Genomic DNA, 24,770 nt, shown 5'->3' with positions numbered 1-24,770 from the left:
AACAGGACAGTCTTTAAACTGCATCAATGGAAATCACATCTTGCATACAAGACCTCTAGTGCTATTGTGAGGACTGGTTCTCAGTCTCACCCGTCCTGCCGTATCTGAGGGCCATAACACAACTTGTGAAATCGAAATAAATTAAAAGCAGATTATAAATTTATATCACTTTTATTGTCATTTCATTCATATTCATGTTATTCAAACTGAAAATCATTTTTAAAAATATAGATAAGATGTTTCTCCATTATAAAGGTATGCTTGTATTCTCATCCTGTGAAAGAGAAAGAAAAAAAATAAAGAAAATTGATAATTATTACTGAAACTGTGTAGTTCCATTTTTTTAAATCTGTGATTTAAGAGCCTTAGCAAAAGCTTTGATTAAGAAAGGTTCTGATATGCAACATCACATGGTCCCATCTATCAAATTCTACTACCATTACAAATCAGCTACATAAATAGATTCATCAGTACTCTTATCTTGTTGATAAATTAAATTATAAATATAGAAAAGGATATAATAAACTTTTAAAAATAATTAGAAAGTTAAATGGTAGACAAGATAAAGAGATATTTGCCTATTTCTTTTTAAATTTCTTATTCATAACCAAGGAAGCAGGTTTCTTTTGCTATATTCTTCTTGACTTCCCTATGTAAATGTTTCTTTCGAGTGTATAACAAGCTCACAGGGCATTTGTATAAAGAAACAGGAGCCAATACCATTAAAATGGAGATACCACTGCCAAAAATTACAACGGGATAGAAATGCATTGGTTTTAACGTGTATTAGACGCTGTCATTAGAAAAAAGTTTTTTAAAATCTTTACAAACTACAGTAAGCTGCTTTTAAAATTAAGAAACGCTCGAAAGCAAAATATGGTCCTGTTCTCTCAATCACCGCTCTCTAGTCTCTAGATTATACTTGGTAGGTCAATAAAGCTGAGAGGTTTTATGAAGAATATAGAATAAAAACATTAATTCCATTAAAAAAACATAGAAGGGTCCATAATGATATATGAGGAACTCTATAAGATACAGTAACAAATGAAAGCCATTTTGATAATCTTGAAGGATATGACTCAATGATGATGATGATGATAATAATAATAATAATGATACTTCTTCCTGAATATAAATTGTTTAATTCCCATGGTATAGGCAGGCCAATGCTTCCAGAACAATTAAAGGAATGCAGAGACTCATTCTTGTTGTAATGTTATTTAGATCTGAAAAAAAAAGATAAGCATGGCATCCTAAACCATTTTCCCATGGTCCCATAAAAAGCAATATCATCTCACACAAAATCATAAAGTAAAATTCATATGGACCAACCAATGAATAAAAGTTATAATTATCTTATTTTATCAATTATTATCATTGGATTTATTTAACTTTATATTTATTATTATTAATTAAATGCCAATTTGAAATTAAGATAGCAATGTTTGAATGAATAACTGGATCTAACTCTACAAGTAAAATGTAAATGTGCAACTTATTCAGAGTTCATCAAGCACTTGTTACAGTCTGTTGCTTCATGTTACAGGAAAAACTCCAGTTCCATGAGCCTTATGACTCTAAAGGACCAATTATTTCAAAGTAAGATGAAATACCATTTATTGTTTAAAGAAAGTTATCAAGCACTATTTAAGGTCTGTTGCTTCATGTTACAGAAACAGGAATAACTCCAGTTCCATGAGCCTTATTACTCTAAAGAACCACTTATTTCAATGTAAGAAGAAATACCATTCAATGTTGAATATATAGACATGACCTATTTCTTAATGGTTTGCTTATATTCAATAAAAACATTAGAAAACATAATGGACCCGGAACTCAGATACCACTAGGTTGTTAAAACTAAAACCGTTGTGTCAGGTCTAATTTTATCAGAGATTTATGATCATGAAGGCAAGATTACATAACCAATGTCGATTAGCTTTTAAAAAATGGGCTTTTATTTACCTTCTGGTGAACTCATTTGATCAGTATTTCCTGTATTTAACTTTTTGATCACATAAGAAAAGTCTAATAAACATTGAATATTTTTTAATGCCTCTAGATTTCACTTTAAAGTCAAATAAAATATCTGATCACAAATAAAATTTTTGATAATTCGATCAATAGAGAGAGCTTTTCAAAATTGTTGGCTTATCATTCCTCAGGCAAAATTTAGATAAGACATCATGTCACATATCATGGTGTTTCCTATGAATTACAAAATCCTAAAAAGCTTCTTCTTCATAAAAAAACGTATGAAATAAAATTAGGTAATCTAAAGTAATCAGAGAGGTTTAGTTTTCATTTCAATCCAAGGTAAATCCGTAAAGAGTTGTGGGACCAGGCCCCACTTGATCATTACCCCAAAATAGATTGAACTAACAGGGATGTGTATAGATAGTATGCAGATGACGTCACTCAGGCCTTTGTTATTGTTTTTGCCATCCGCGTTTGTGAGTTGTTCTCACTAAACTGTATTAACCAGACTATAAAAGTTCATGGTTACACAGAGTTTGTGTGTTGGTCCGTTATACTTCCGGATGGCAATGTTGTGAACTCCTTGGCCAACCGCATTCTATCTATAAGTATAAAACTGTAACAAAACCCACGACCCCCCACAACACTCATACAAAAACTTAAACACAGTTTTTTTCATTTTCATTCCTCTTGAGCCAAGGGAAACTCGTTGCTCATTTTAGCTGCACAGATTCATTCAATCGCTCCCCCCCCCCTTTTTTTTTTTAAATCTTTTTTTTTTTTTGGAGCGAGTCTATTCTTTTATCCTTTTTTGTTTGGCCTTGTTCCGTTTCTGAGCATGAATTTCTTAAAATTGTTTTTATTTTTTTTTTAAATAAAAAAATATTGTTTTTTTTTTTTCCTCTATCGGTCTGGGAATAACCAATTTTCGTTATTGGCAGACCCTGTCTGGGAATAATCATAGCGACGACGAAAATATCAGACCGCACTCCCTGCATTTTACAATTGTATGTTTTCTTTCACAGAGCTACCGACCAAATAAGGCGAAACGGCTTGGAAGATCCAAAACGTCATACATGTAGTTTGACACCTGCCAAATATCAAAGATGCGAGAAGGGGTTGAGTGGGACATTTTCTTTTCCCAGACATTCTCATTTTTTCACCCCTTCCTCCCTCTCTGCCATTCCTTATCCCATCGACTCTCAGCAAAAACAATAACAACAAGTCTTATGTGGCAAAAACGGCTACCAACTTAAATCCCTCAAACAACACAAGATATTGAAAATCGGTGGCAGAGACCCTTTGTCTTGTTCCTTTTCCAGTTCCAGTCATGAATAGATAATGAGAGAATGAAGACTGTTTCGAAATCTATTATTATTATCAGGTCAGGAAAGAGCGAGAGTCAATAAAATATGACAAGCGGTGAAAGCTACGCGCCACGAAAGATGAGGATTTAAAAAAAACAACTTTTGTTGAGATTTCAACTACTGAGGAGGGGGGTGTCTGCTCTTTTTTTTGTTCCTTTCTGTTTTGTTTTTCGGTCAAGTTATGACTGACGCTGACACTGACACACGTTCTAGACTGTAAACGTTACCCATAAAATGTCATAAATTACGAAAAGTGTGTTCTCTCACAGAGTAGTATTCGAATCACTCACTGAATGAGCATGAAGCAGACATGAGTGAAGGAAACGTAAACTCTGTAAGTGAGAATCGGCGAGTGAAGCTGTACTGTAACTGTAACTGTAATTTGTAATGACTGACAGCAGTCAAATTGCGAAGTGAAATGAAAACAAATAAACAAAGCATTCTAAAATTATGCCGGTGAGACATCCAAAGTTAAATACCCGAACGCTATTATGGATTAACATTGAACTAAATCGTTTCCTTCTCTCAAAACCAATCGATACAAATTACAAACTCAAACACTGAAATTGGCATCTTACCTTTGCATGAGTTGGACTGCCATTCTTTTCTGGTGATTAGGAACTTTAGCAGCCGGACAACGTTGCGCACAAAACAGGTCTCCCGTTTTTGTCGTTCAAATTGTAGATAATACTCAGTCAGTTAAAAACAAATACGTACAAATAAAATAGTTATTTATTTAAATTCTTTGTATATGGCTAAATTATTCCGAAAACCAGATTTCAAATAGTTCTTGTTTTGTTCACACAAGCGCATTGATTTTGGAGAATGAGATTGACCGTGGTCTAAAAATAGACCGACAGTAATTTTTGATAAATTTTACGATTTGTTTAATAAAAAATCAATATTTAGATATTATTTGACGCGTGATCGAGTATTTATGAATATGTGTTTCTTTTGCCACATAACAGCCAAATTTTAAAGGTTATTTTTTTCTATAATTTACATTGGAACGTGAGCTGTCAAGACAGGAACATGTGGTCTGCCACGTGCTTCTAGACCTTGTTTACGTTTGGGGCACCTTCCTTTACTGTTCTATTATAAAAGCTGATAGGTCTAACACTCTACACTCACTTTTCTCTCCACAATCTATGCCGGACGGCCAGTCGCTCTATTCCTATATATATACTGGAAGATTTTTATCTTTTGGGACTTTGTAGATATTATATCTACACCATTAAGACGCCGGAGCTTTTAACTTTGATTGTATAATCTTCAAGGATCAAACCCAAGCCCGCTGTCAAAGGACTACACAATAACCTCTTACCAATTGCCTGGAAGTGGAATTTTACGAGTCCGATCCTGTTATCAGAGGAATAGATCATCCAAGCCCATCAACTGCCTGGAAACGTAAACTTACGAACCTGACATATTATCATAAGTTACGTAAAATATTCATATCTCTATTTGTAACTGCCACGATCACTGTTTATCTCTTTTAATTAAATTTCATCATTATTTTTATTTCATTGTAAACAAATCGTTAATTGTTTTTCATTTATAGTAACTAGTAAATTCTGGGGCCTCATTCTACATATATCTTTATGCATAGTCGAGTAGCTCTTTACTCACTTGAGACCATGACAACGGTGACCATCTGTATAATCAAACCAGTCTTTATTGGTTTCTTTTCTGTTTTGACCATGTACATGGTAACCAACTGTCCAATGAGTGCAAGTAAAAAAAATATTTCTAGTCTCTGTCTACAAGAACACTTAACTGCCAATAGGCATCCATAACCGCAATGTTTTAACCAAATGATAGTTTTATTTATTTCTCCTTTGAAAAATGTGTGTTAACCACAACACATGGATTATGACAGCAGACTGTTAGTTTAAATCATAAATAGCAAACATGCCATCATCTAACGATGGTCAAACTGGATGGTCAGTGACGAAAAAAATCAAAAAAAAAACATCAATATGGTAATAATTCTTCTCCTGCTTTCGCTCCAGTATTTGTACTTTATAACTTCGACAAATCAAATTCTTGGTTACCTAGGAACGAACTATCTCAGTGTCATATAAAAATAAAAAACAGGTTTAACTGCCATGCTAAGGATTATCTTGAAATATGCAAACATTGTGTGGTATTCTCACCATACAAAGCTCTAAAAAACTTGAAAAACAATTATAATGTGGGGTGGGGGAAACGAAGTTAAAAATAAAATATTAATATAATTATTTTTGACTTTTCAAAGACTTTAACTCATGCATGTTTGAGCAATGTAAGAAAAGGACCGAGAAATATGCAGGATGGACAAATGTCCAACTTTTATCATAGGTTCTACAACTCATAAAGGCTCTACAAGTCATGTTTAAATTTACAATAAAAACAAATGTTGAAGAAAAAAAAAAGGCAAAGCAAAGCAAAAATAGAAAAGACACATAACAACGTGAAAAAAAAAAAAGGAATAAGAGAAGAAAAGAGAAAGGAAAAGAAAAGCAGAGAAAGAGAGTGAGTCTATGTGCATGTGTGTGTGTGTGTGTGTGTGTGAGAGAGAGAGAGAGAGAGAGAGAGAGAGAGAGAGAGAGAGAGGAGAGAGAGAGAGAGAGAGGGGGGAGAGAGAGAGAGAGAGAGAGAGAGAGAGAGAGAGAGAGAGAGAGAGAGAGAGAGAGAGAGAGAGAGAGAGAGCGGGGGAGGGGGGGGAGGGGAAAGAAAGACGGACAGGAGGACGGGAATATGAGGGGACATTTTGTGCTTGTACAAAAGGATTATAGCCTTAGCATTTAAAGGAATCCATTTCTGTGTCATGTGTGACATAAACTGATAAAGCACAGTATAAATGATGGCTACCTCCATCACACAAAGTAGTTGACTTTGATTAATGATTGTTCATTAAAAGCTATCAATCAAAATAACATCAAGCAGACTAAAAAAACAAAAACAAACAATAAACAATGCATGCACGTAACATTGATAACACACACACTGCAATGTAGCTTAAAAAGTCCACTTAGCTTCTCTATATGGAAAAAAAAAGAAAAGAAAAAAAAAAAAAAGAAAAAGAAGAAGAAAAACAAAAAGAAGAAAGAAAAAAAAGAAGAAAAAAAAAAAGGAGAAAAAAAAAATAAAAGAAGTGAATAAAATGCTTAAAAATAATGAAATATTCAAACATTCAATCCTCTGATGAAACCAACAATAAAAAAAAGAATTCAACATAAAGATATCCTACTGATTTTCTTTTTTTTTTCTATGCGCGGGGAAAACAAATGGGAAATTTTATGAAAATTGTTTTACTAGTTGAAAAATATTTAAGACAAGATAATTGTTTGCCCATTTGGTTATCTTACATTTTAAAAGGTGGTAGGACAAAAAAAATCTATAAGAACACATTCAGCGTCATAAAGATTTTTTTTTTTTTAATGACAGTGTCAAGACAAGCAATATGAGCTAAGCAAAATAAATTAAAAAGCAAAGCGCTAAATTAATAGTAATTCAAAATACATGGTGATTTTATTAACCCTATCCCCATGCCAAACAACAGATTATATTGGGACATTTACTGTACACATATTCAATGTTATACCTGTGTTTGGTTTCTGGGTAGAAAATGAGTCTTGAAGGTCGGCAAAGGGAGAAAAGTCAAAGATAATAAAATAGACATGAATAAACACCATTCTAGTAGTGGTAAACAAACTAACACCATCAAATAACAGGTTTACAACCACACTGTCACAATATTCACGTTCAATCACTTTTGCAAGATTCTTCAGTTAGTGCCAAATCGGTGGCACCCAAATATTTTACACACAATTTAGTTGGGCCTAAAATATTGAAACACTGTGACGTGCTTGAAGATATTGGGAATCAAATTAACCTATAAATAAAATAAAATATTTGATAAATCACCCTAGTATACTGAGTTACATCTTTATAGTATGTCCAAGACTCGTACCAACATATTTATTCTTATACCTCCACAACCATCTGATGGATTTTAATAACAATTGGCAAGAAGATTTGAATTATCGCTGACATTTAAGTGATAATTTTTATTCCGCTGCAATACCATAATTTACATTTAAATTGAAATATGAGTGGCTCTGTAATGGGTCGACATTTTGATGTTTTACACTAATATACACTACAACCTCACACTTAATTCCAGGTAACATTTCTCATAATTTTTTATTTGTAGCATGCTATTTTTGGAATGGTTGGAGGTACACATAATTCTTAAACATTGAAGAGATAATTAAACTCTCTTCTAAGACAATAGATTTACAATGATGGCATGACAACTGATTTTTCAGACGGATTACAATGGATTCACAATGACTCTTTTAACTTCTCAAAATTACCTGGTATAAATCCTACTACAAAATGGTGGTCATTTTCGTCATCTAAGCATTCAGACATGAATCAAAATTAAAAGAAATAACTTGCAAAATACAGGTATTCTTATTTGGGGGGAGGGGGATAAAACAATGTGATATTTTGGGATAAGAATGAAAAGCCTGATTATTGCAACATAATGCCAATCATTCGAAAGCCAAAACCAAATTTTAAAATTTTTTCGACCATACCAAATTTTATTGATATTATTCAGTTGTGCATTACGACAAATTCCTTTACTACCCTACAATTCCAATCCTTTTCCTCGCATTGATAAACTCAAAATCCATCTATCATTCACGTGTTATCTTTCCTTTACCTTGATAGTGATATGCAAACCTTGATAGTGATATGCAAATTAAACTTGTAGATAAAACCACTGAATTTCCAAATGTGAACTGATCTAAATCATTACCATAAACAGTGTCATTACCAGTGCAGATTGATGTTTTGTTTAGAGATCACGTTATCTGCTAACAATTTTCAGAGAGCAAGATGTATGTGAACAACAAATGCATCACAGATCTCAGTTTACTTTTATTATGAATTCATTAATTCACTTTTCAAAATACCTTCTTTATTTATTTTCTAAATCAAAAGTCAATCAATTATATGAGGAAAATGTTTAAGTGAGATTTTTTCTTTGCTCAAACATGTCCACAAAAAATGACAGATACAGTAATAACAATAAAAGCATTATCCTCTTAATGATTATGATGATGTTAAATCCAACTAAATGCTTCAATTTGTGAGAGAATATTTCATAGGAGTATAATGAAGCCGTCACACCACACATATTTCATGCTAGCAATTCAGCACTCATTGTAGACCTAGAATACAAATGAAAATCTAAACATTTAATTTGAGGTAAAAACTATATCAGGCTTTATAAAAGTATCTCTCTCCCAAGACATCACCTCAATTCAAATATTATCACAGGTACAAAGCAGGGAAAAGCAGGGTTCTTTGCCTCCTTTTGGAGAAATCACTGCACAAGCTGTCGTGTTAGACGGTTAGATTTTTTTAAGTCCAAAAAAGTCTCTCAACAAAAATGGGGGAAAGAGAAGAGTCAATTTGTTTGCATGGCTATTTTAGGATTGAAAAGAGAGGAGAAGAAAAAACCCTACGTCCTTAAGACATAAAACTTTGGTGTGATGATTCTTTTTTTATTTCTTGCTTAAAATCAAAATAATGAATGATGCAGAACTAAAAGCAGATAGAAAAACACACTCAAAACAAAACTCGTCCCAAATATCACGTTGGCCTAAAACAATGCAAATAATGCTGAGTGTTATTGATAAATAAAGCAAATTGGAAAAAGATTTGCTGCATGTGGTTATGCAGTAGCTTTGACCTTTTGAGTGAAAAAAATAATAATAAATATAAGATATAATTCTTTTAGAAATTATGTCTGATAAAAAGTATCTGAAATATCTATTAGCTGATACAAAATACCAAGGCTGAAATCAACAATGAAATATTTATTAGCTGATATAAAGACCAAGGCTGAAATCAATATGAGTATTAAAAATTTGATAAAAATTCTTACCTGATTTTTCCCTGAAGTGAGAGATATTTTCTGGTGACTCTCCAAGACTGACTGGTAGAATAGAAGAGGGAGTTAGATGGGCATTATAAAACACGTTTGATGATGTAGACTAAGGGTTAAAAAATAATATTGATTTGATAGACAGCGGTTGGATGAAAAGATTGCTTTAAGATGCATAGAATGAAATCCATATATATGGGGAGGGGAAGGTTTGGTTTGTATGTGTAAATGGACTATTCAACATTCACCCTACCCAAATCTAGTGGAATGCAAATTCATCCTGAGCACATTTTGTAACACAAAGTAACGGAAAACTTTGTGACAGACTTAGCCCACATAATTGCATTATGAATTAGTTGATCACATTGTCATAACAATCAATAGTTATGGTAAATTGAGTGTTTGGTAAATTAGAGGAAAAAGTTGGGTCCAAAAGTAATTCGTTGGTTATTAATGTCATCTTTGACATAAAATTGAATTGCGCCTAGCGGTGTATCAGATCTTTCGTTGCAAAAAGTGAATACTCCACACAAGATTACATAACATTATCTTTAAGAAATAGAAATAAAACCTGTAGCAGATTTTACATAATAGGAAATGAATGTCATTTCTTTTCTATCTTTTTGATCTTTTAATTGATCAAAGAATATGAAAAAAAAAAATGCATACCAATAATAATAATAATATATGGTTTTTATATAGTGCGGCCGTACTATGTATCTCAACAAGCTCAAAGTGCTTAACAGTAAAGCGACAACTTTCACTCAAACATACAACCACTCAAACATGCAGTATGAAACAAAGCAATATAATTCTACAGTGATACATCTTAAAAAGAAATGTTTTAAGATGTTTTTTTAAAGAATTCTGCATCATTACTATCTCTGATATATCTTGGAAGGGAGTTCCAGATAAGGAATGCCGAATATTCAAACGCATGCTCGCCAATTTTGGCTTCATACAAATAAGATTATCAGACTTTGATCTCAGATTTCTGACTGGGAAGTAGAATTTGTTTTGTTTGTTTGTTTTTCAGGGTTTTACGGCGCTTGCAACACATTTAGGTTATATCAGCGCCAGTAAAAAGGAAGAAAATGGGATAGTAAAAAGTTCTAGAATTACAATTGAAGCATCCAAGAGAAAGTAAGACATAGGGGAACTGGGAACAAATAGGGATCAGATGTAGATTCCAAGAGCATATCACCAATGTACTTAGTTTGAGATCACCTATAAGTCTCATCCGGACACAAGAACAAAATCCAACAAAGAGGAACACACTCAAATGCTTACATTATACATTAAAAAATAACAAATATACTAATACATAACAGAGAAATGATTTACAAGGAAAAAAATATCATCTCCCAAAACAATAACTATGCATTTGACTGTTTCCCTCCCAGCCAGGACTCCGACCAGGGCCAGAAAAAAAAAAAGTAATCTTATACCAAGACAAAGACAGAAAGCATGTTGGAAAACAGATATAAGGGGATAGAAGACAGTGTGTACCTCCCTGCCCGCTATGGGAGGTCAGGATCCCCACCCAGGAAGTAGAATTTAAGCATGTCATTAATGTATCCAGGACAATCAGAGTGCAGTGATTTTAAAAACAAGAGTACAGATCTTACCCATACCAGGATGAGGAAAGCTGGAAGATTCACTCATCTTAGGTGTCCTTGGTCCATATAGTAATGGTTTCTCAGAGTAGAATGGGACAATTTTCCTTGGGCTAGTAGGTTCTGAGGGGATTTGTCCTGCTTGCGTGACGGCTGGAATTTGCACTGTGAGGTGGGATGAAGGCTTGGGGGAGTCTTGGACCTTTTTGATGATACTACAACTGGCAACATCAATGCCATGTCCAGGCTGGGCTAATACCTGTGGCAGAGGAGGTAAACAGTACATTGATCGCATTATAGCTCTCTCACACACACACACACAGAGAGAGAGAGAGAGAGAGAGACAGACAGAGAGACAGAAAGAGAGAGAAAGACAGAAGAGAGAGAGAGAGAGAGGGAGGAGGGGGGGGGGGGTCATTACCTCTCCATCCACCATGACAATCTCCCCTCTCAGCATGACTCTCCTCACCATGCCAACCACATGTTTACCAGCAAATGGCGTCCACTTTGACTTGGTGTGAGGCAGGGCTTGAGGAATAACCCACTTTTGATCCAAGTCTACTTCCACATACGTGTCAGGTTGCTCAGGAAGATTAAAGATTTTCCTAGGGTTGGTGTGCAGACGTAATACAATGTCCTAAATGGAAAAAAAACAACAAAAATTCAAATAATGATTACATACAATGTTATATGAATCATTTCCAACATAACAGGATACATATCTGTCAGAGGCTACAAACATAAAAATCTATTTCAAAGGAAATAATCCAAAAGAATTTGCAAGATTTCAAATCTTATTTCTATAAATGTGGTCTAGTAGTATGACAATCACTTTCAGATCGGAAAGTCCTGGGTTCAAGCCTCGCTCGGTGCATAGTTGCGTCCTTGGAGAAGGCTCTTTACTCATATTCTCTCACCATACTCAGGTGTAAAATGAGTACCTGGCCACTAACAGCGTTGTCTCTGTCCGAAAAAAAAAGTAATATCGCCTAACAGGCGTCATGTCCAGTCCTACATGTTAAATGTTGCTGTTGGCCAGGGACCCCTTGTAAAGCGCTTTGAGCACATTTAGTGGATATTGCGCTATATAAAAGCTCAATTTTTAAAAAATTGTCGATGTAAAACAGAGAAAATTTATAGAAAGTCTAGATATAACAGTCACTTATAGAGCACAATCAAACGATCATGAAACTTTCTCAAGTTATTTGCCCATTTTGTGATTGGATCACTGAAGGACTAACCAGCCAATGTTCCCCCCCCCCCCCCCCCCACACTGATGGGAATTCCACTGCAAAGCCTAGTAAGATGGCAAATATGAGACCACGGCAGCGTTAACAATTTTGGATAATTACCTGAATGGTCAAACGTCCATCATTAACAGCAGTAAGCAACATAGGCAGCATTGTCTCCAGACCAGGAAATCCAGGGGGAGGGTTGGCACTGCTTTTTTCTTCCACTGTGTGAGGAGCTATAACAAAAAACAATCAAAGTGAAGTTTTTAATAATGATCAATTAAAAAAAGGATGACCTGACCTGAACTCAACATGACTTGGAGTATAAAAGAAAAAGGAGACTAAAATATAAAATAACGTCAAGTTTAACTCCAATAAACTTCATGGCCCCATCAACTTGCAACTTAGACCACCAGTGATAATTGGGTGGGGTGCAATTTGCATACTCGTATTTAAATAATGCAAAATCATTCAGTAGAATAGAAACAGATTAAAGCACAAATCACACCAACTTACCATGATCTGTGGCAAAACAGTCAATAATATCCATATTGTCCCATAATGCATCTTGATCTTCTTTCGTGACAAGACATGGCCTGACCTCGCCCCTCCCTTGGCCAATATTGATGAGGTCATCTGATGTCAGAAACAAGTGGTGTGGACTCGCTTCGCATGTGATCTTCAGGCCACGTTCCTTGGCTGCTTTGATTACCATAATCTGATAGTAAAATGGCAGACAAAAGAATAACAAAAGAATCTTAATTTAAAGAAAAAATCTGTTACAACCCAAAATGCAATATTTCCTTTCTATATGAATTGTCATTTAAAATTGCTTAAGAATTAAAGTGAAAATGCATAGTTTATTTTGGAACCATATCCAACAAATTTTCCAATAAAATTTTGTTTTGAAAAAATAGAATTTGGAGGAAAAATTTTTAATGACATCAAATTTGGTTCCTAAAAAAATATTTATACCAATTAAATTTGAATTAATGGCAGGTTAGTAGTAGGTGTAGTAGCAAGAAAATAACTTGTATAAATTTGTCAAGAGACATATCTGTAACTTGTTGCCTCACTCAGTCTTCCTAATCAGTACTCCCTCCCTCCCTCCCTCTTCCTTAAAATAACATTTTTTAAAAACCCAATTGACTTAGCACTTACCTCAGCTTTCCTAGCCACATGACAAACATGGAGGGAACGTTTGAAGAGATCAGCCAAGAGAATGATGGCCCCTGTAGTCACACCTTCAGCATGAGCACAGATGGGGTAATCAGTTGGCCAGTGTTCAAAATGCTGTTGAGATAGAAATAGGTCATCATAGTTGTGGCATTAATCTTTTCATAAAATACTCTGCTGATTTATTATCAACGCAAAAAAAAGAAGAGATTTTTAAAATGTCAGCTTAAAATTGAAATAGACAATAGTTGGAAATCTTGCATAGTTTATATGCCACCGCAATTTCTGATTTTTATAAAATACTTCTGAGAATCGGAGATTATGGTGGTGTAAAAGGTATGCAAGCTTTCCAGCTGATGACTTTAATTTTCCAAAGCCCTTCACCTCACTCTGCCTGTCAATTTGATCATGTTTACTATGTGACACAGACCAAATTTCAACAATACTGTCATGGCAACTGCTAACCTGCATCCAGACGTGCATATCTGTCAACATGAGAGTGGAGAATGTCTGGTTGAGATACATCTTGATGGCAACTGCCCGACCTGCCAACTCACAAATTGTCTTGGCATTAGTGCTACTCGCACCCACATAGATCCCATAGTCACACCGGGCCTTCTGTTGGGCAAGCTGGAAAACATGAGTGTGGATAGATTATAATTTGATTAAGTTAGAAGCATACTTTATTACAAGTAAGCATGTTCATGTGTTCAAGTTGCAAAATGTGATGCCAAAAAAACTGATAAAATATTCTCCTTCAAAAGACTTATCAGAGGCTTTAAGGTGAACTGTTTATTTAAGATAAGGACGCTGTAGAATAAAAGAAGTATATCATAAATAAAATTAAAAATGAATCAAAAAGACAGCTCATAAGATCATGTTTTAAAGTGTTTTTTTTTTAAAGGATGGATCTGTCTTCTAGTCCTATCAAAATGTATGGGTTCTGTTTCAAAGACAACTACCCGATTTTTTAAATAAAAAGAATTATGTGTTTCTCAGGAGCAATAGGGTCATAAAATATCCCAGTTTAAATTAATTGATTTAGAAATGTATCCTATCGTAAACATTTTAAATGCATTTCTACATTAATGATATCAGTGTTTTAGAATGCTTAAGAATAATAAACATATATCTGGATGTACCAACATAAAAATGACAGAGATATTGTGAATACTTTAAAAAATATTGTTAAGAGATAGAGAATGATGGAAAATGGTACCAGTCCAAGGACTGATCTGAGAGGGAACCAAAACCTAGTTGAAATGGGGATGATTGTCAGCTTTGAATGTAGACTGACAAATTTCGAAGGATAAGGTTGAAACCATTTGATGGCTTAAAATGAAAATTACATGATCACAAGTATCAATCTAATTTGGGATAGGGTCAAACCAGATTGACAGAAATTTAAAAAACAAAACAAAAGAAAACTAACTTTTGAGGTGAGATTGAAAGCTTCTTCATCCACAGTGGCTGGGTTGGTGTTTGGCATGGCCAAGATGGTTGTTATACCCCCTGCCAGAGCAGCAGCTGTACAGGATGCCCAGTCTTCTTTGTGAGTTGCACCAGGTTCTCGCACATGGACATGGACATCAATTAGACCTAACACAAAATGGATATCATTAATTCAAATGAGACACACACAGGAAATATTTAATTCTACAGAAATTGATTGAGGCGAGAGTGGTTCTTCAGAGCCATAAGGTTCATGGCGATGAAGTTAATTCAAGTTTCTGCAGTTTTAAATAGGCACAACAATTGTTTGCTATGTTCCAACTGGACATAAGTCTATCTCTCCACCACTCCCCTTTCTCTCCAAAAAAAAAGCTGAACAGATAAAAATTGTTTAAACATTAACACACATATTGTTTCATAATGTAAAAATAAATATTACTTTGCATAACATTCTCATTATTGAATAAATAAATAATAACCCACCTGGAAGACGGATGGTGGTCTGGGAAGAGAGGCAATCAATGTGAGTCTTTAAAGGAGGCTTTCTGTTAAGTCTGTGGAGGGCCTGGAAAGGTATAATATCACCAACATAATCAGTTAAATTAAAACCTACATTGTTGCAACAATTGTGAATTTATCAAGTTGTAAAACACTTATTAAACATTAGGACCAAAAATTAGTAATACTAATTACTAATAATAATGAAGTTAAATATAAGTTACTTTGCTCTCTCAGTTCATATCTTTCAAAATATTGTGGTACAATGATAAGTAAGCAAATGCCTTTTTCTTTAATTGGTATAAATTGGAGAGATATTTATTACAAAATAATTTGTTTTAAATCCAACCAATCCTAGCTCATCTTTGAATAATTTATGAGAAAAGATTACCTCAATAAAAAGCTTAGCACATTTGACATTGGTGATCAAAGGCACTGAATAATCCACGGCCATTCTCCTTGTCTTGTAGCCTTGAGTGGTAAAGGATGATGCTCTGTAAGATCCATTATTCCTTAGCGGAAGGTTAATGACCAGGTCTATGATGTTATCTGCCAAGTAATCTGCAATCGATCTCTGTTCCCCATTATAAACATTGCTGGACTCAGAATCCTCATACTGCCAGTCAACAGCCTGGACCTATCAAAATGATGAAAGACAAAGATCACACATCTTAAATACTTAGAATGGTTGAAAATCTTAAAATAATTTATAAAAATCAAGATATTCAAACAGAAAGTAAAGCATAATAAAAGTGAATTATTATAGATAAATCTAAATAGGTGTCATAAAGACCAAAGTTAACAAACAGTTCCACATCCCTCTCCCACAGGGTGCATATTCTCAAACTTACTTTAAATCCATGTTCGTTGTAGAAATCAGCAGTTCCCATGCTGGCAAAGAGTTTGTAGCCAAGTTTTTCCAAGGTACTCACTGATGGGATCAACTCGGTTTTGTCCTGAATAAAACAAAATAAAAAATCGAATAGAAAGAAATGTAATCATTTTATCATTCGTTTTTGTTCCGATCTTTCAAACAAGATCTCTGCTTTACTTTCCTTTTTCTATCTTTATTTCTGTTAGACAAACTAGATTTTTGCAATTGTTTTGTTCTTTCCAGTTTTTTTTATCATACAACCATTGGATTAGTAAAAAAAAAAAATTTTTTATTCGTAACTAGTGTAGTATTCTCATCTGAATAATTATGAAGTCTTTACAAGTTTACAAAAACAAAAAAACGAAGGAAGGAATTTATAATAAATCATTTATTGAATGAAGATGACAGCCCTCAAATTTACCAAGTTTGAATCTTAAAATGTGAAAGCGAATGCTTATATATAAGATCGTACCTTAAAACTTCCAATGGAAAGTAGAATATTTTTCTTGGGTATCTGGAATCCTGTGCTGACCAGTGCCTTAAGATAGGCCTCATATCGGTTCTCACCGAAACCTGCCACTTCCCCTGTGCTGGCCATCTCTACACCCAGTAACACATCAGCTCCTTGCAGGCGGGAAAAGGAGAAGACTGGAACCTGAACCAGGTGCAAACAAACATCAAACAGAATTAAAATCTTTGTAATTTAAAATTAACTTCTAATTGTCACAAATTCAATTTTATCTGATACTGGCATTTTGATGTTGAAACTGTTTAATGATTATCAAAATGAATTTAGAGCAACATCCGCAAATGCCAACCCAACTGTCTCCAAGTCCAGAATTTGGAATCAAAAATATAAATAAGATGAGGAATTGCTATTTAATACTACTATTAAGCGCAATTGACATTCATACACAATGATAGAGCCAATAACAAATATCGCAAAAGGAATCTGGGTCTGCAAAAATCAAAATTTTCCTCAAATCATAGGAGGCAAATATCAAGACTCTACTCAAGGGAAACAGCTGTGAGTGGGACTGTGATATTTTATTCTGATTTAACTGGTGTTTATAAATAGCCATCAACAAGAAACATGTACAAACCTTGACAGCAACTTTCCCACATCCGTACATAACATTGACAGGTTCTGGTTTTTCTCCCAGCATCACTTGTGTTGCCATGGCAACAAAGTCATGCCCCAATGCTTTTGACACAAATGGGAATGACCGGGATACTCGGACATTGCATTCAATCACCTTCAGATGGTTATCCTAAAATCAAATAACAAGCAATAATAAATAAACATAAATTAGTTAAATAGGTGCTATATAAAAATGGTATACTTATTTGTTTTTTACAATTAAATGTAAATCTAATTTCCTGAAAATATTGTATTTCCTTTTCACTGAGTTGTCAATATGCTGTAAGAATGGGAGAGAAAAGCAGCTCCAACACCAAAAGGCACATCAAACTTCCCTTGAATTGTAAAATTCTATCTGACGCGTCCTTTGTTTTGGATCAAATGTTAAATAATTTTTTTTTTTTAAATTACCCACTGACCTTTGCAATAAGTTGTAAATTGAAGGGTCCTGTGACACCCAGAGCTCTACCAATGCCACAGCAAATGGCCCTGATCTTAGCCAAGGTTTCCTCATTCAAATCCTGAGGTGGTGTAACTAGAGTGGCATCCCCTGAATGAACTCCAGCATTCTCCACATGTTCTGACACAGCCATACACACCACCTCTCCATCATCTGCCACTGCATCTACATCAATTTCCTGTCCAAAAAAAAAAAAGAAAAAGAAAATTATTATTATATTTTTTCTAAATAATGAAATGAAAAAAAAACCCCAAAAAACAAACAAAAACCCCAAACAACCCATACAATATTTAGAAATTTATCCCTACAATCTGACAAAAAATACAAATCATATCACTAAAATGAATGATGCAGTTTTATATTGAAAATGTTGAACCAAATTATTTTTTAAAATGATGCTATGGATGTTTGTGTTCAACGGATATGGGCATTGAGAAATAATCATGTGACTGACTTTAACATTTTAAAAAGTAGGCTACTTAATTTGTGCAGCTATGTGGATTTGTTCTTCCAAGGTTGGGGTCTCACTCTGAGTAGCACATGGAAAAGGCTCTTTACTCACATTCTTTCACCATACTTAGGTGTAAAATGAGTACCTGACTGTTAACAGTGTTGTCTCTGCCAGAAAAAAAATGTAATATCACCTAACAGGCGTCATGTCTCGACCTACATGTTAAATCTTGATGCTGGCTAAGGACACTTTGTAAAGCAGTTTGAGCAGGTTTAGTGGATATTGCGCTTCATAAATGCTTTTTTCTGGGGGGGGGGGGGGGGGGTTGAAAAGTCATTTGGTTCTTCCTCGCACTTTGAAGCTATTCTTTTGCTCTTTGGATGACTTTTAAAATCTCAATTGTGCATTAATTTATAATTGCTTTAATTTCCAGAAATTATAATACTTTTAAAAGTGCATGCACACAGCTGACTGCATAAAGGATATCCTTTATCGACGGATTGAATGTTAAAAGAAATCACTGAAACTTTGAAATCTAGCCATCAAACATATATATGCAAGATGAAGGGGCAACGTTTCAACAGCAATATATCCCTGTGGCTAATTTGAAACTTCCAAAGCCCCACACTGACACAGACACAGGATTTCTGCCGACAGGGAAAAAGACAATTATAGAATAAGCTTTATTGTAAATACTAATATCTTCGACTTAGAAAAATTCCAAACACCAGAATATTTTGTTTTTCATCAGCTGCTTTTCAAAATTCTCAGGAATTACATAGCCAATTTCACTTCATTCATGGAAGCTGGAATTCTTTTCAGGAAATAGTTGCAGAATTCTTTAACTATCAAAAATTTCTCTCTTGAAAAATTGGATCTATGTAAGAGAGAAACAAAAAAAAAAAGGTATTGAGTATTTACCTTAGCATCCAAAATGAACTTAGAAATGACAACAGGATGCTCTTTGGACACAGCAGATGCCTGGCTCAGGAAGTTGTCGAGGTCAGATGGGGTCATAGCAACATTCATGGCTGCACCACTTAGGACGTAGGAAGGTCGAATCAGACAGGGGTATCCCACAGACTCACAGAATTCTTTGGCAGACTAAATAGACAAAGCATTATAAGTGAATTGAATTTTTTTAGCACCACAGTAACTGAGATAAAAAGTTCTAAATATTATTTTTCTTCACCTCTTTAAAGGATAAGTCAGACAGCCTTAAAAAAGAGCTATGCAGATAACTCGATATCTATAAAGGGCTCATTTAACAATTTAAAAAAAAAAAATTAAAACAAAATTGTGAATACAGTACTTAAAGCCCAAACTTAGTTATATTGAGAACTTGTTTTCATACCTCTGTAGTGGAGAGCTCTTTCCACCTAGGCTGGTTAATGTTCAGATTATCCAACATTCTGGAAAATTTGAATCTGTTCTCTGCATTGTCGATGCTGTCAGGGGAGGTACCCAGAATCACGGCCTGATGATCCAAAAAAAAATTTTTTTTTAAGTTGTAGTGAATTCACATAACATATAATAATCTGATAGTCTATTGGCACCACTTAAATCTGAAAATGAGAATATATTCCCAAATGACTTCTGAAATATAAAAACAGGAATCCAATTGCAACCTACAGTATTTTATTGATTTAAAAATACTTTCAATTTCATTGTACCTGCTGTCTGTGTAGGTCCATAGCAATGTTGTTGGGTAGCTGTCCTCCCATAGACAAGATGATGCCTGAGGGATTCTCCAAATTGTAAATGTCCATCACAGTCTGCGGAAGAATGAACATCATGATGTGTAATCCCAAGAGTTGTTACTATGATAAAACAAAACAAAAATAGTTGAATATTTATAAAGGAAACAGCACGAAAATTATATTTTCTATCTACATAGAGTCGTATATCCTTCCAAACATACATTTAAAAATAGGTATGCACAACAATGCAACGTTGCCAAATTTCATGTACAAAATTTGAGAATTCCTCAGAAATAACATACCACTGTAAAGTAGATTTAAATAGCTTTAAATGAAAATAAAATACAAACAAATATTCAGACACAACCTTTCTAAGCAAAAAGAAATGTTTTTTTAAACAAACAATATTTTCAAAATGGTATCATAATACTCGATTTATATGCTTTTTTTCTCCTTGGAATATTATTTAGATTTTTAATTTCTAGCTATATTTCTTATTCATGAAAAAATGGTCTGTTTCATTTGTTGTTTGCATTGTTTTACAATTTGAAACATCCATATTACCATATCTTAATTAACACAATTGTAGACTCTATTGAGAATGAATTTTACAGCATTTTTACTGTAAAAAATGTAATAATAAAAATCAAAACCATACTTCAAATGATATTTCATCAAAGTAAAGTCTGTCACACATGTCATAATCCGTGCTGACTGTCTCTGGGTTATAGTTCACCATAATCGTCTTGTGGCCCATCTATAAACAGAACATACATAAACATTATTTGAGTATAAGAGAGCAAAAGGAGAGAGTCACAGATAAGACTATCTGCTTTTCCTTTTTGCTAATTGTTCTCTGAATCATTAACACATTAATCATAAATGCACTCTGACAGGTCTACTTGAGTGGGAAAGAAATATTTTACAAAATGTTAGTTCAAGTATTTAGTCTATTCAACAATACCATACCATCATAAAATGAACAAACAAATTTTCATGACTTTTCTCTCCACTACCTGAAGTTATCCCTGATCTATGAAAAACAATTTGCAATTACTATTATCTTAAGACAGTCTGTGAATAAAAAAACACACAAAAAACCCACACACACAAAAAAAACCAAACAACTTACGTCTCGTAAAGTGCGTATGCAGTTGACTGCACACCAGTCAAATTCCACGCTACTCCCAATGCGGTACACACCAGATCCCAATACCATAATATACTCGCCAGGAAAAGGCAAATCATGCTCCACACCACTATAAGACAGATACAAGTAGTTGGTGCTGGCTGGCCATTCTGCTGCAACAGTGTCAATTTGTCTCACCCAGGGAATAACACCATGATCATAGCGATGCTTGCGAATCACCAGCTCTGTGCTACAAACAGAAGGATAAAAGTTGATAAAATGTTAGATTCAATTCTTAAATTTTTTTAAACATAAAAGTAAAATAACCCCCCCCCCCCCCCAAAAAAAAAACAAAAAAAACGAGCTTTTATATAGCACAATATCCACTAATTATGTTAAAAGCACTTTAAAGAGATCCACTGTTATAAGATATTACAATTCTTTTTGACAGAGACAAGGCCGTTAAAGACCACATTCTTATTTTACACCTGGGTATGGTGATAGAATTAAAAAGCCTTTTCCAAAGACTCAACTATGCCCCGCTCAGAGCAGGACTAGAACCCTGAACCTAATGGTTGAAGGTGTCATACCACAAGACCATATAGTATTTTACTTGATGCAGGAAAGAAAAATATTATCAAGTGACATAAATCAAAAGAATCAGACGCCAAAGAAAATAAGAAATTTAGAGGTAAAAAAACGTTAGACTGATCACCTATGAGCAGCTCTGGCTATTTGTTCATCACTGCAACCACATTGTTTGGAAGACAAGAGTAGTTCCCTGGGAATTTCAGTTGGCTGGAATAAATCAATAAACACATGGATGAATACTTTAACACTTCCTTCAACATGCCAACTTTATTATATTGAATATAACTGTCCATAGGGTTTTTCTCACTGCAACTACTGAAGGTATAATTTTTAAAGGTTGGAATATACATACTATCTTGCATATCATTTTAAAAAGTCTCAATGTTGATAAATATGATAAAATCAGTTTTAAAATTATTCAGAAATCAAAGTGTATAACAGCCCAAGCTGATATTGGGGATGCTGCTTTATTGGTACGATTCCTTGGAAACATATTTTTTTCGATATAAAATGTCATACCCTTTTCAATTCTCAGCTGTTTAATTGGGACGGCCCGCAGCTAAATGGGGACAAAATTTGACAATGACCATCCCCATAAAAAGAGCGTTTTCGTTGTCGTCAATCATTTAAAATGATGGTTCATAAAATGCAAATTAGTCTGATGGAATGGTCAACGGGTGTGAGGTCATGCCGTTCATCACAGAGGTGTGAACAATAGAATTTACCTGTATCCCCTGTTAGTGTCTAATGCAACTACCAATCAGGTGTGTGGTCGAACCGTTCATTAAAGTCATCACAGAGATTTGATTTGAACAATAGAAATTACACGTATCCCTTGTCAGTGTCATCGACTGCCATTGTCACGTTCATGGTCTGGGTCAATGGCCATAAGTGGATTACAACAACAATCTACAGTGCTCTGGTGCCTTCACTGAAGAGGCTGAATTGAAAATGCACAGATCAACAACAAACAAAAATAAGACAAAAAGAAAGAAAACAACAGAAAATTGAACACCACGAAAGTAGTGATGAGGAGGACACCCCACCAATGACTTCATCAGAAAAGGTGAAGTAACTCAAAATAGACATTAAACAAGTCTCCCTGATTACTATGGCGTTAAAATATGAAAAAACATCTTTCATAAGAAGTTGTAATGCCGATCACGTCTGGATAAATGCAGAGTAGACTATGGTAAATCTGAAAAAATTGCTCAATTTCATGGCCACTGCTTAATTGGGGCGATTTGCTGGGAACCGAGCTGTATTTTCTTGAAAGAGTTTATGTAGCTAATACATCATTCATAAGTCATATTTTCTTCATTAACTTTTTTAAGTATAGAAAAAAAATTGTCACATTCCCTCTGAACACAACTTCTATTCCAAACCGTGTTTTCTGTGATATTTATGTTAGATTTTCTCAATCGTAATAAAATGTGGATAAAGAAACTCATGCAATGGGACACAGAAATATTACAAAATTACATTAATGTTCTGTCTATATGGGGTTTGCCAAGTGCAAAATTTTAAAAAAATAGTGACACATTGCAAAATAAAGCAATGTCATATTTTAATCTTCCAATAGTGCTTACTCCTCTTCATATGCTCTTCACCTTTTCCCTATTTGTTTATGAAGACCCAACAATTCACACATACAGCACAAAAAATAACAATAGGACAACCCACCTTTCCTCTGTAGGATTCCATCTTCTGAGTTTGATCAATAATGTTTTTAAATTTGTACAAAAACCAGCGGTCAATCTTGGTCAGCTCATACAACCGTTCAATGGTCCAGTTTTCTTTCAAGGCAGCAGCCAAGACAAATATTCTCTTGTCTGTTGGATTTTGTAGTTCCTGGAAATGAAGAGTTTTTGTTGAAATTTTATTCCAGACAAATCAAATGGTCAAATAGGTACAACACATGTTTTTTTGTTGTTTTTTTTTTATGGGTTTTACAGCTCTTGCAGCACATTAAGGTCATATAAGCGCCAGTAAAAAGGAAGAAAATGGGATAGTATTAAGTTCTAAAATTACAATTAAAGCACCCAAGAAAAGGTACAACAAAGGGGAATTGGTTCAAATAGGAAACAGATGTAGAAACCAAGAGCACATTATCACAGTATTTAGTTTGATATCACCTAAATGTCTCATCCTGACGTTAAGCACAGGTCTCCACTAAAAGGAATACACTCAAACTCAAATGTTTACAAATCGTATATAATGTAAACAAAACATTATACAGTGCACAACAGAGAGATGATTTACTAGGAAAAAAAATATCATCTCCCAAAACTAACGATACATTTGACTGTTTCCCTCTCAGCCAGGGTCAGGCCAAAAACAGGTAATCTCATTCCAAGAAAAAGACAGAAAGAAAGTTGGAAAATAGATATAGGGGGATAGAAGACAGTAAGTACCTCCCTGCCCAGTATGGAAGGTCAGGAACCACACCCAGGTATGGCACATGATGTTTCCAAATAAATCATTGAAATGTTTAACAAGAGAAGAAAATAAATTTTGGTCAGACCTGCATGCCAGCACAAAATATTCAAAGAGCTACAAATTTTTGGCTCCAACAGAAGAACATGATAAACATCTTTAATTCAATAAAAATTATCGAAAAGGGAAATTGTGCTACCAGATCAGATATATCGTGGACCTAGAAAACTACAGACCTGTATCCGTTGCAAACTACTAAAACATATAATTCACAGCAACAACTGATGCAATCCTTCTCGATTTTAGCAAGGCATTCGACAAAGTTCATCGCAAAAGCCTATAGAAAAAGCTAAATCCTCATGGCATTTCAGGCAATTTATACTCATGGGTTGAATCATTTCTCACCAGACACACACAGAAAGTAATGGCTGGAAAAAAAATATTGTCACCAATGTCAGTGCTATCAAGAGTAGCACAAGGGACATAACTCAGACTACAATTTTTATTGCTTATATCAATGATATGCCAGAACGGATGTATCGACGCTAAAGATTTGGTTGTTTGCAAATGACAGTTTATTATAGCGACAAATAAAATCAGAGAAAGTTGGAGTCATTCTACAACAGGACTTCGCAAACCTGCAAGAATGAGAAAGCAAGTTGAATATGGAGTTCCATCCGAAAAAATGTCAAGTCATCTGAATTAACCAACAAAGGGAGGATAATT

General features: G+C 34.3%; 1 protein-coding gene and 1 long non-coding RNA gene across 5 annotated transcripts in view; both read right to left on the bottom strand.

The window, feature by feature from the left end:
* LOC144962745 (multifunctional protein CAD-like) overlaps nt 1-24,770 on the bottom strand; it is a 59,464-nt gene that overhangs the window by 14,069 nt on the left and 20,625 nt on the right. Inside the window, exons 14-35 of one of the 4 annotated variants that reach the window (XM_078895966.1) lie at nt 23,292-23,459; nt 21,733-21,815; nt 21,021-21,267; nt 20,547-20,645; nt 19,862-19,963; nt 19,543-19,665; nt 19,110-19,292; nt 17,697-17,915; nt 17,240-17,407; nt 16,609-16,791; nt 16,114-16,218; nt 15,654-15,899; nt 15,248-15,329; nt 14,745-14,911; nt 13,778-13,942; nt 13,298-13,429; nt 12,653-12,854; nt 12,257-12,372; nt 11,326-11,541; nt 10,923-11,163; nt 9,289-9,339; nt 6,931-6,960 (exon numbers count right to left, since the gene is read on the bottom strand). In XM_078895966.1, coding sequence (XP_078752092.1) covers nt 6,931-6,960; nt 9,289-9,339; nt 10,923-11,163; nt 11,326-11,541; nt 12,257-12,372; nt 12,653-12,854; nt 13,298-13,429; nt 13,778-13,942; nt 14,745-14,911; nt 15,248-15,329; nt 15,654-15,899; nt 16,114-16,218; nt 16,609-16,791; nt 17,240-17,407; nt 17,697-17,915; nt 19,110-19,292; nt 19,543-19,665; nt 19,862-19,963; nt 20,547-20,645; nt 21,021-21,267; nt 21,733-21,815; nt 23,292-23,459 — 3,328 coding nt within the window. Of the gene's footprint in view, nt 1-6,930; nt 6,961-9,288; nt 9,340-10,916; nt 11,164-11,325; nt 11,542-12,256; nt 12,373-12,652; nt 12,855-13,297; nt 13,430-13,777; nt 13,943-14,744; nt 14,912-15,247; nt 15,330-15,653; nt 15,900-16,113; nt 16,219-16,608; nt 16,792-17,239; nt 17,408-17,696; nt 17,916-19,109; nt 19,293-19,542; nt 19,666-19,861; nt 19,964-20,546; nt 20,646-21,020; nt 21,268-21,732; nt 21,816-23,291; nt 23,460-24,770 lie in introns of all 4 variants that reach the window. The other 3 variants (XM_078895965.1, XM_078895967.1, XM_078895968.1) reach the window with 3 other exon arrangements.
* LOC144962747 (uncharacterized) lies at nt 153-4,053 on the bottom strand. Its single transcript, XR_013643522.1, has 3 exons — nt 3,923-4,053; nt 1,120-1,226; nt 153-274 (listed from the first exon to the last, which is right to left on the bottom strand). It is a non-coding gene; the product is annotated as an uncharacterized LOC144962747 (long non-coding RNA).

This window comes from Berghia stephanieae, chromosome 1 (assembly GCF_034508935.2).
Source record: "Berghia stephanieae isolate SIO BIC M18660-M18661 chromosome 1, UCSD_Bste_1.3, whole genome shotgun sequence".
NCBI lineage: Eukaryota > Metazoa > Mollusca > Gastropoda > Nudibranchia > Aeolidiidae > Berghia > Berghia stephanieae.
Note: the sequence above shows the minus strand (reverse complement) of the source record. Positions and strands in the feature narration are given on the sequence as shown.